This window comes from Alligator sinensis, unplaced genomic scaffold (assembly GCF_000455745.1).
Source record: "Alligator sinensis unplaced genomic scaffold, ASM45574v1 scaffold1123_1, whole genome shotgun sequence".
Lineage (NCBI taxonomy): Eukaryota > Metazoa > Chordata > Crocodylia > Alligatoridae > Alligator > Alligator sinensis.
Window position 1 is genome coordinate 384235 of NW_005842540.1, and position 10860 is coordinate 395094.

The window sequence follows — 10860 nt, forward strand, 5'->3', positions numbered from 1 at the left end:
CCATTAAACATGCACGACCATTTTGTTGAGGACAAGGCAACACTTTTGAGAAAATGCATGCTACTGTTTTAAAGCAAAGATAAAGCAGCCCCATGCAACAGAAGTCCAGGACAGTGGTGGTGACTGTATGTGGTTTCAAGAAGCCTGACAGCAGCTTGAATTAAACTATCCTACCAGTTGCAGCAGTCCTGGCTAGATGAGAAAGGCCAGGAGGAAAAGTGCTTCTGAATGTGTGGCGTTTTGGTCTGGTTTTCTAATGACGGGCCAAAAGTGGAGACGGACATTCAGATGAGAACAAGGGAAAGGACAGGCAACAGGAGAGAAAAATACAGGAATGTGCTCAAAACCAAATAGATGAATTAAGCTTTCCAGCGTCCCTTTATGGACTGAAGGATGTGGCATGACCATACCCACTCACGTGCCTGCTTGAATGAGACAGGGAGCTCTAAAGACATTAACTCTACCAACACATGTCAGGTACTGACACGTATTGGACAGCGAACCCGAAAAAGCAGGAGATAACGTGGAAGAGATGCCAGAATTTTTATAAAGGGCTATGAGAAAGTACATTTATCAAGGTCACATTGTAGAAAGCAGCTCTGTAGGAACCACTGTAAATCAAACAGAGGCTTGGGCAAGTTTGAAGCCAACTGCAACAACTGTGGCTTGTTAAAAGCTCAGCACCAGCCAAGCTTTGCGATATTTAAGCTTCAAGGAACAAGAATGTAGAACATCTCTGGAAGATGGTGCTGCGGAGACTGACTGCCGAGAGACAAAGAGCCCTTAGCAACAGGATTTCTCCAACACAAAAGAAGTCTGACAGGCCATGGACAGGGAGTCTGCGCCATTAACCGATGCTGGGGCACTGAAAGTTTAACACGCTGCCTCCGCTCTGGTATGCGAATCCTTTTCAGGCGGCTGGGCTGAGGTGCTTAACCACTACTGCACATATAAGATTTGCTCTTGCCAAGCAGTCACAAGGCAGAACCGTCAGCCTCCATTCTATTCATGCCTGACAAAGCTGGAAGCCGAAAACCTCTCCTTCATCAAAAACTACAGCTTCTCATTGAAGGAATGAAACAGCAACCACACGCACCAAAAAATAAACCCTCATGGATTTTCAAAGCTGCGTCAGAGTCTTATCCGAGAGGTCAAGCTGCTGCGGTAAGACAGCATTTCCTCAATGCCGGACATTGCAGGGCAGGGCCTCACAAGGAGTTATCCACAACACAAAGCAAATATCAACCTGCAAAAATCATTCCTTGCCCAGTAATTTCAGAGATCTGGGTCTGACTTGCCTGGGTGAGGAAGGAAAGCTCCCAAAGCGTTACAGCTTTGGTGGTTCAGGGGATTCGTAGGCAGACAGGTTTGGTGGTATCTTTTAGCAGACCAACTGTACAGTTGGGAGGGACGTTAGACAAACTTTTGGGGGTAAAGTACCCTCTCTCAGGTCTGGGAAAGAAGTAGGTAGAAGTCTGGTAAATGAAATACCAGACAAAACAATGGCTTACATTTAACTCCACATGCTAGGGTCTTCCCTTTTCTGCCTGCGTTTGTTCTCAGCTCTCACACCATCTTCCATGCTCTCTGTCCTCCTGCCCTCTGTGCTGACCTCTTGCTACCTTTCCCTGTTCCCCAACATCTGTCCTCTCTTGTGCTGAATGTTCTGGTGCTTGGCACCGGTTACCAATAAAACATCCTAGAAATTCCACTTCTAAACATGCCCCGTGCCTGGGCTGCCATGATCAGATCTCTTATTCTCCCACTACCTAAAATGCAACCACCAGACAGGAGCAGCATGGGTCTCAAGTGAGCACATAGTGTTAAGGACCTCAAGTTGTCATTGTGACCAGCTGAGATGACCTGGAAAGGTCATACAACTGTCAGGTTCAGTGCATTCCCACCTATCCTCTCATCACAGGTTTTCTACAAGGGACACCTGTGCTAAACACTAGTCAAGTTTTATAACTGGCATCACATCTCTATGGTAACAAAAGGTGTGATCCCATGGGTAACTCTCATCATTCAAACTTCTCCATGACTGCCATACTGAGTAGTTTGCAGCTCCTCTTGTAGCGTTTTAAATACTAGGTGGAGGATTCCTCGCTGCCAAGACTGAAGACAGCCTTTGAAAACTTAAAATTAGCGCGTTGCAAAGTTATCATTTAGATCCAAGTAGAGTTACATCCCTAAAGGCAGAAGGGTCATCTACAGGTGAATTTAACATAGAGTGGCATCACAAATTAAAATTCCAGACCCCAAAGTCACTGACTTGCCAACAAAATCAAGAGTTTGGATGGCATTTCAACAGCGCTACTAAGAGCGCTTTGAGAACTACAATTCTTCCGTTAGCAAACAATCACATCCCTATTTCTTGATTTCTGATAGGAGCCTTATCAAAGATTTGCCCCCCCCCCCCCTCCATCAGGTGAATGCAGGAGATTAAAGCTTGTGATGCACATTGCTGGCTTTGAGTCCAGGTTAGAGCAGGAAGGGGCTGTGCAAAATTGTTCTCGGCAGCTCTGCCCAGAACATCAGTGTTGAGCTACAAGCCTCCTACTCATTTCCATCTAGAGCAGAGGCTGCCAAACTAGGTGGTAGGTTTCTGACGCAAAAAAAGTGGTTGACCAGGAATTAAAACTGAACCCCACAAGACAGATGAACTCTACTGCCCAGACTGGCACATTCATTCATTGTGCCTCCCGGCTCCTTTAGCTCCCCACCCCACACAATCCAAGCAGACAAGGAGGCGGGTTACCTTTTTAACATTTTCCTCTTCCTCCTGGCGTTTCTCATAGTGTGAGAAGTCATCGAAGATGGAGGTGGTGTGCTTGTAGGTGGCAATGATTTTCAACACCTGCTTAGCCTTTTCCAGAGGCACCTCCTGAGTGTCCCTGGAGTTGGTCACTGGCTTATTCTCGTTGTTCTCTAGGCGGATGTGCCGGAGTTGGCTGTTAGGAACGTCCTTCACAAATATCCACCTGACATCAAAGCGTCCCTTCCATTTGTCCTGGGACCACACGCCTGCACATGTGTTGTAGTCCACAGCAGATTTCATTTCTGCTACGCCGCAGAAGTGACCACTGCCGTTGACACTGAACAGTAAGTAAACAGGGCCTTTCCCATTCATGGAGCGATAAGCAGCATCCAGTCTCTTGTTGCCGTGCTCTGTACTGCACCAGATATTATATTTAATGGAACGGTGGATATCGTCCTCAGAGTAACTCTTAATGATGAAAACCCGGCCGTGTTTTGGGTTCCAGTCAAAATCCTTGGGGTTGTAGTTGTTGATGGATCTCAACTTCTCCAAGACTGGGTGTGGTTCTGAAGGAGCAGAACCAGAACTTGCTTGAGACTGTCCCACTCCATTACCATCCACTCCATTTTGACCAAAGCCATTGCCACGATTACGAGGTGCAACCCAGCGGGTGGGCTGAGCTGCCTGGTGCTGCACTGGCAGCTGAGCTGACTGTGGCGGTGGTGGGGGCAATGGCTGTGGTTGTTGCCCTGGTGGAGCCTGGGCCACTGGTGGGCTATTATTGATCTGCTGACCCACTGGTTGAGGGGACACCTGGGTTGGCTGTTGACCAATATTCTGAACTAAAGCCTGGGAAGGAGCTTTTGCCACCGGCCCTTTGTTATCCCAAGTTCCAATATCCATGTTATGCTTTATTGGGGGCGGTGGAAGACTCGAACCTGCAATACCATTCTTGGTCTTCAGCTTGGGCTGTTGTTTTGCAGGTTTGCTAGCAATATCAGCCCAGGAAGTTGGTTTCGGAGGAGCGATAGTGGCTGGAGGCAAGCTGTTAGACGCCACGATATTACTGGTAATGGACCCACTACCAACAGCGGACCCGACAACTTTTGGGACATTGCTTGCAACATCTGTGCTGCCCAACTTCAATGCTGCCATGCCTTGGTCTATGGTATTCATGCCAGGAGCCTTATTCAGAGTCTCATTGGCAAAAGCAGACTGCCCATCAATCATGGCTCCACCCAGCGAGCTAGGTGCATAAGCGTAATTGCTGCTATATCCAGAGCTTTGAGTGGACTGTCCCTGAGAACTGTTATTTCCCCATGCTGAAAAGTCAATCCCACTTGGAAAGAAGTTAAAGCCATGCTGTCCGAGGAATGGAGTGCTGCCAAGGGCCCCTGGCTGTCCAAACATGGCATCTGGGAGAAAGTGAGGCTCCCCATTGCTCAGCTGTCCATAAGATGTTAGGTAGGGCATAGGTGGGTCACCCCCTGTAGACCAGGCAGCTTCACCTAATGAGTAGGAGAATCCAATGGATGGACTGTAGTAGCTTGGTAAGTAGGAGTCAGACATTGCAGTGTATGCATTATTCTGCAAAACAAAAACAAGCACTGAACGGTTAGAACAGCTCTTCGGCAGCCCTGGAATCAAAAGCCACTTTTCCCATGCCCCATCCCCTGACTTCACAGCCACTTCAACAAATTCAAAGCAGTCGGTAAGCAAGAACCGTGGCTTTTAAATGCACCTTTTGCCAAATATACCAAAACAATTTTTGTACCAGAACAAATGAATCTTTTAATTTCAATTGTTTAATCAGGATTTTCTCTTCTAGCATCCTAGGAAGTAGGAAGTCAGGGTGTCACCCATTCCAAGCTGAAGGATCATTAAGCTTCCAGACCCCTTTGTGGAACTGCGAAATGACTGCAAAATACTCTGGGGCAGGTTCCATGTTTTATACAGAGTAATGAAGCCTTCATCAAGTACCACTCTGCCAGACTTTTTGAACACATGAAGGGCATTTTGTTGTTGTTGTTTTTGGGTGCGAGAGGAAGGGAAGAAGGAAGAAAAAATGGGATGCACACAGTCAGCCCAATAGAGAAAGCACTACGAGCAGTTTCATTCAGCTGTCCCTTCTCCCCCGCCATCCTGATTAACTTCTCTAAGCTGATTATCCATGGAAACTCCCCCAAAGATGTAATGAGAGAGCGCTCCAAATATTCCAAGAATTTGATTTACATTTCAAGTGTGTTCTAAAACTGCTTTGCCTCTCTAACTCCACATTGACAACACATTCAAATAATACACAATGCAAAGCTTTGCTATTGTGGCCTTTCTGGCATGGCTGTGAGGACTACAAAAGAAAGCAGACTACATGTAAAGAAGAAAAAAAATCTGCTAACACTTTTGCTCTGCCCTTTTACACCCAAAAAGTCTCTAGATTATGAAAGTAACTAAGTCTTACAATTAAGAAACTTTAATGGATATCACTCCGACTTGCTTACATGGAGAACATCTGTCACTTCATAGTTAAACCATGGCCCCCCAGGGGGTTGTTAAAGCCACGCTAATGGATTCTATCATCCAGTAATTTGAACCTGCATGCACACGGGTCTAGTGCTCTATGACAGCTTATGTGACAATCCACTGCAGACCAGATAAGCCAGTTCAGGCTGAACCCCCTTCTTAAAAACTTGGCTCGCATTAGGTACCACTCAATCATTTTCATTCAATTGTGTTTTTTCCACGTGCCAAGGGCAGCTCCCAAAGGATTCCATGCCGTACTAGACCCTCTGCAAGCTCTCAAGGAAAAAGCGCTGCCTCTTCCACTCCAAGTGTAAGTATACCAGGCCCCAAATTTACCAAAATTAAGATTTTTTTTTTTTTTTTTTTTTTTAAGTTTAAAGGTTCCAACAAGGTGAGGTTGGTTTTATTGTTTACAATATTCTCCTGCAGCAACCAAAACCCAAGTAAACAATGCATCCTGCTGCTAATGCGTGAAAACTAGGAACAAATGTTACTGATCTTTCACATTCTTCTCAGCTGGGAAAATGAAAAACAAGCAAGCAATGATCACCTTTAACTGGAGAATGCTGGTGTACTGTAAGGACCTCCATCCTGCTAACCATAACCAAATAAACAGCCTTTAAGGCTCAATCAAATGAAAGTCTCACTTGCATAAGCAGTCCCATTGACTCAAGAATACGATTTATGTGCCCCCCCCCAACCCTTTATGATTTTTAGTGGATACTGGTCTCCTCAAAGGAGAGATTCTCTTCAGGTTTTGTTGGTTTGTTTGTTTGAAACAGAGGTAATTTAAAATGCAGAGCTGGCAGCTAGCCTTATATAAACGAACTCCAGACCACATTTAAAACTTAGATTTGTCAACGCATCTCGATTAAATCTGTTCCTTGCCACATCTCCCCTGCAGTGCAAAGAAGTGACAGTCGGATCAAATCAGGCCACTCATCAAGCCAGCATATTCTTTTTGGCTTTGCCTTTTTGACTTTTGGCTGGGAGCTGGATTACAGAATATACTGGTGTACTATCTACATAATACCACTGAAACCAGAAGAATCAATATAGAAATATACAAATTAGGGTTGAAATGCTTGATTAAAAAATGCAATTAAGGCAGGCCTTTATATGTTTATTGACTGAAGTTATACCAATATGTGCATCAAGTCCAATACTTCAATGCAGCAAACCCTCAAGCGACAATGTCACAGATTCATAACTAAAGAAGCCTCCACCAGCATTTACCTCCCCTAGATGACTAAGGGGTGTTGGTTGTAGCCGTGTTGGTCTAAGGGCGTAGGCTGACAAGGTTCTTTGAATAAATCTGATTTTTTCATTAGATCAACTAAAATAGTTGGAAAAATTCTTCTTTGCAAGCTTTTGGGTACAAACACCCGTCTTCTGGTAGAGGGAGAGCCTACACTTTTTAAAAAGCCTATTTCTTCAACTTCACTGTTCTTGTGCATCTCTGTCCCTAGGTATCACTATTCTCTACTGTAGTTTTGCCTCTGTAAGACTAAATAACCATAGACCTAAGCTTTGGAACACCAGGCAACTTTGATTCAGCAGGCCGATAAATTGGGTGAATTAAAGACTATGCATCTGTGCCACTGGGTTATCTGGTATTCTCCATACACGAGTTGGAATGAAGTTTCAAAAGGCTCCCACCACCCTTTTAAGTTTTGACCATGTTTAGTAAAGCTATTTCTTGAAGTCTGAATAGTTCATGTTTTGCTAAGGTACTTTCATTCAGACACTCTTCTCCTACCAGCCTGTTCCATTTGTGCAGCAGGACCACAGTCAACGTAGTGACTCGGTGTTGGTTTCTCTCATTCTATTAACTTAACTGGTAACACATGGATGGGAACAGGTGTCAAACTACACAACACAGTGAGAAACAAAAGCAAGTCATCCCAGTGGGTTTTAGCTTCATTGAGACTTAACCAGAAGTTTTGTCTTATTTGTCACTGCTGTTGACTATTTAAAAGGAACACCATATACTAATCTTGTTGGTTTTAAAGGCATTACCACGCCCATAAACATTTTCATTTTTCTATTTAAAAATGTATTATTCCCCTGTTTCTTAGAGCTATACTTATGCAATGCAAGGAAGAGGAGTGAAAATTACTAAGACTTCATAAACACACCAAATGAACTGAAAAAGAAAAATACTGAACTTTTTGGTTACAGTAAGACTACTCTGTTTAATAGATGAATAACTGCACAAAGAAGTTGACAGAAACTCTTTAAGTGGTTAAATGTGCCTAAAAAAAAAAAAAAAAAAATCACTGGTAGTAGTTTCTATAAAAGTAAAAGGTGCCATCAAGTAAGGGAAATAGGTACATTTGTCCAGCACTCAGAGACTAAATGAAAATAAATAAAGACCTGCTCAGATTAGAGAGATTTGAAGCTCAATTTGTACTCTTCTGGAGAACTAAACGCACTAAATGATTTTAATCTTTAGCATCCTAAAGACTGCAAGATGATCAACTAAAAAAACCCAAGAGTGGAAGGAGGGTCATGCTCTCTCAAACAAAGATGGAAGCCTGCTGAAGAATTCTGGTAGCAGCCAATAAATTATGGCTCATCACCATTAGATAAGACATCCAAATAAAGCAGCATCATTGGCAAGAATAAGTATTTAAGATACTCAATTTCTATGCCCAATAATATTCCAACTACTCTTTGAGAAGAAAAAGACATGCAGGGTAAGATAACTACTAGTCTGAATACACAGACCTACTGTAATTCAACTTATGGTGCCTCAACCCTGCTTTATCCTGTATAATTTTTCCTGTCTGCATACTCATTAACAACCATATTTTTAACTGCCAAAATGCAGAAAAGTGATAAAATCCCTGGAATGGCACCATCAGATACAACTGCAGGCTTTACAATAGCTTTATAGTTCATCTTTAAAGTTTAAAAAAAATATAAACCACACACCCAGTGATTATCAAATCCATCTATTCTGGGTTTTCTTGGTGGAAAAATAGAGCAAAAATCTATTTCAAGCATTTCCAGTGTGCTTGATAAGGAGATAAGAACACTGATAATACCCTCAATGGCAGACAAGCCTCTAGAACATTACCACATTTTACTGAGACATTTCACAATGCAATACAATACACTCACTCATCATCTTGTAAGAAATGAACCAAAAATGTGCAAGGGAAGTGACATGCCACGCACAAAAAGATCAGAACCAACTGCCTCAAGTTTTCCCTCTCTCTTTTCTAATTGTCACTGACAATTTGGGTGTGGTGGGGAGGGGGGAGGGGAAAGTTCAGTGTTAATTACTACTTAAATGCAAGAGATACTTATAATATCAGACTTTGCAACTAAAAACTAAATTGAAGCCAAGGGCCAGCGTGCTTTCTGGTCAGAGCACTGTCTCTGTACTGAGAAAACAAGGCGTTATTTTAACAGCTAAACAAACAACAAACAATAAAGCCAGTAAATATCGAAATCCAATCAGCTGTGGAACTGGGCATACAGGAGACCAGAAACCCAACCAAACACATTCATATTACCTAATGGCAGGAAGTCAACTTGAGTGTTGGCAAACTCTGCCCCTTAACAGGCAAATTCTTTCTTACTCACCGGCCTGGCCTGAGGACTCAAGTAGGGTTCGAAGTCGTCGTCGTTTAACCCATCCTTCTGATGCACAGACCCGTTTTGCACTACGAACAAAGTTCAGAGCGTGAAGAGAGACCCTACGCAGCCCTCACCAGCTTCAATTAAAGCATTTCAAGAGTGGAGCGCCGCCTCGTTAAAAATAAATCCCCCTTGCACAGGCTTCACACCCCAGCACCAGATCAGGTGAGGGAAGGTGGCTGGATTAGCCCCTTTCAGAGAAGACCCCGGCTCCCAGAAGGGAAGTAGAGAGGAGCATCGGGCACCCTGGCAGCACATGCGTTCCCCACGGCATTCCCAAATGTACAATAATCATCATACGCATATGATCATTTCAACCCTTGTGCAACATCCCATCAATAATGGGAAGTGTCCAAAACAGGCGGTAATTTCTGAGGCAGCTCATTGATGCAACACCCCAGTGGCTCTCAGACTCGGGTATCTCGGTTGTGGCCGTATCGGCTTAGAGGAAAAAGCAATCAGGACTCGTGGTAGAGGTGATCTCTCTCGTTAGACCAACTAGATGCTTGCAAACAAGAACTAGGTGCCATGAAAGAATTTTTTTTGCACAAATCTAGCTGGTCTAATAAGAGAGATCACCTCTACCACAAGGCTCATGTGCAAACAAGAATGAGATGCCACCAAACAAATTTTTTTTTTTTTTGCACAAATCTACTTGGTTTAATAAGAGAGAGCGGACTCGTGGTAGAGGTTCTCTCTTTTATTACAGCAACTGGAAGTTTGCAAAAAAATGTCTTTGATGGCATCTAATTCTTGTTTGTAAACAGGACTCGTGGTAGAGGTTGTTTGCAAAAGAGAATTAGATGCCATCAAAGACATTTTTATTCAACTTGCTCAAACAGCTGGGAGATTTTCCAAACGGTTTGAATTGGTTCTAATAAAAGATAGGTTTGCCCGAAGAACCTCGCGTGTCTTTATTTCAAGGCAGGTGGCACGGCACGCCCGAACGTCAGCTCAGGCTCTCTGGGAAACCATTCAGGACTCGTGGTAGAGGTGATCCCTCCTATTACACTCACTCGATTTGTACCAAAAAAAGTCTTTGATTTCGCAAACAGCCTCTACCACGAGTCCTGGTTGCAAACAAGAATGAGATGCAATTTTTTTTGGCACAAATCTCATTGGTCTAATACAAGAGATCACTTCTACCATGAAACCTGTTTGCAAACAAGCATCAAAGACCTTTTTTGGGGCACAAATCTCATTGGTCTCATACAAGAGATCACCTCTACTATGAAACCTGTTTGCAAACAAGCATCAAAGACCTTTTTTTGGTACAAATCTTGCTGGTCTAATACAAGAGATCACTTCTACCACGAAACCTGTTTGCAAACAAGCATTAAAGACCTTTTTTGGGGCACAAATCTCATTGGTTTAATACAAGAGATCACTTCTACTATGAAACCTGTTTGCAAACAAGCATCAAAGACCTTTTTTGGTACAAATCTTGCTGGTTTAATACAAGAGATCACTTCTGCCACGAGATCTGTTTGCAAACAAGCATCAAAGACCTTTTTTTGGTACAAATCTTGCTGGTTTAATACAAGAGATCACTTCTACTATGAAACCTGTTTGCAAACAAGCATCAAAGACCTTTCTTGGGCACAAATCTTACAGGTCTAATACAAGAGATCACTTCTACCACGAAACCTGTTTGCAAACAAGCATCAAAGACCTTTTTTTGGCACAAATCTAGTGGGTCTCATAGAAGAGATCACCTCTCCCCCGAGTGCTGCGTGCTAACAATCAGATACAATTGTTTTTGCACAAATCCAGCAAGCCCGCTGCACGAGGCCGCCTCTCCCGGGAGTCCCGAACGCGCTCTGGGCGAGACCCCGCGCTGGGGCTCGCCGCCCGCCTGGCACGAGGCCCCTGGGGCTCGCACCCGCTCTCTTCCGCTAGCTCGCTCGCAGAAACCTCCCGGCCGCTCGAGCGGG

At 43.8% G+C, this 10860-nt stretch overlaps 1 protein-coding gene across 1 annotated transcript in view; it reads right to left on the reverse strand.

Moving 5' to 3' along the window:
- YTHDF2 (YTH N6-methyladenosine RNA binding protein 2) overlaps positions 1-9387 on the reverse strand; it is a 20400-nt gene extending 11013 nt beyond the window's left edge. Inside the window, exons 1-2 of the mRNA XM_006031904.3 lie at positions 8873-9387; positions 2759-4345 (exon numbers count right to left, since the gene is read on the reverse strand). Coding sequence (XP_006031966.1) covers positions 2759-4327 — 1569 coding nt within the window. The 5' untranslated portion in view covers positions 4328-4345; positions 8873-9387. The remainder of the gene's footprint in view (positions 1-2758; positions 4346-8872) is intronic.
- Between the last annotated feature and the right edge of the window lie 1473 nt (positions 9388-10860).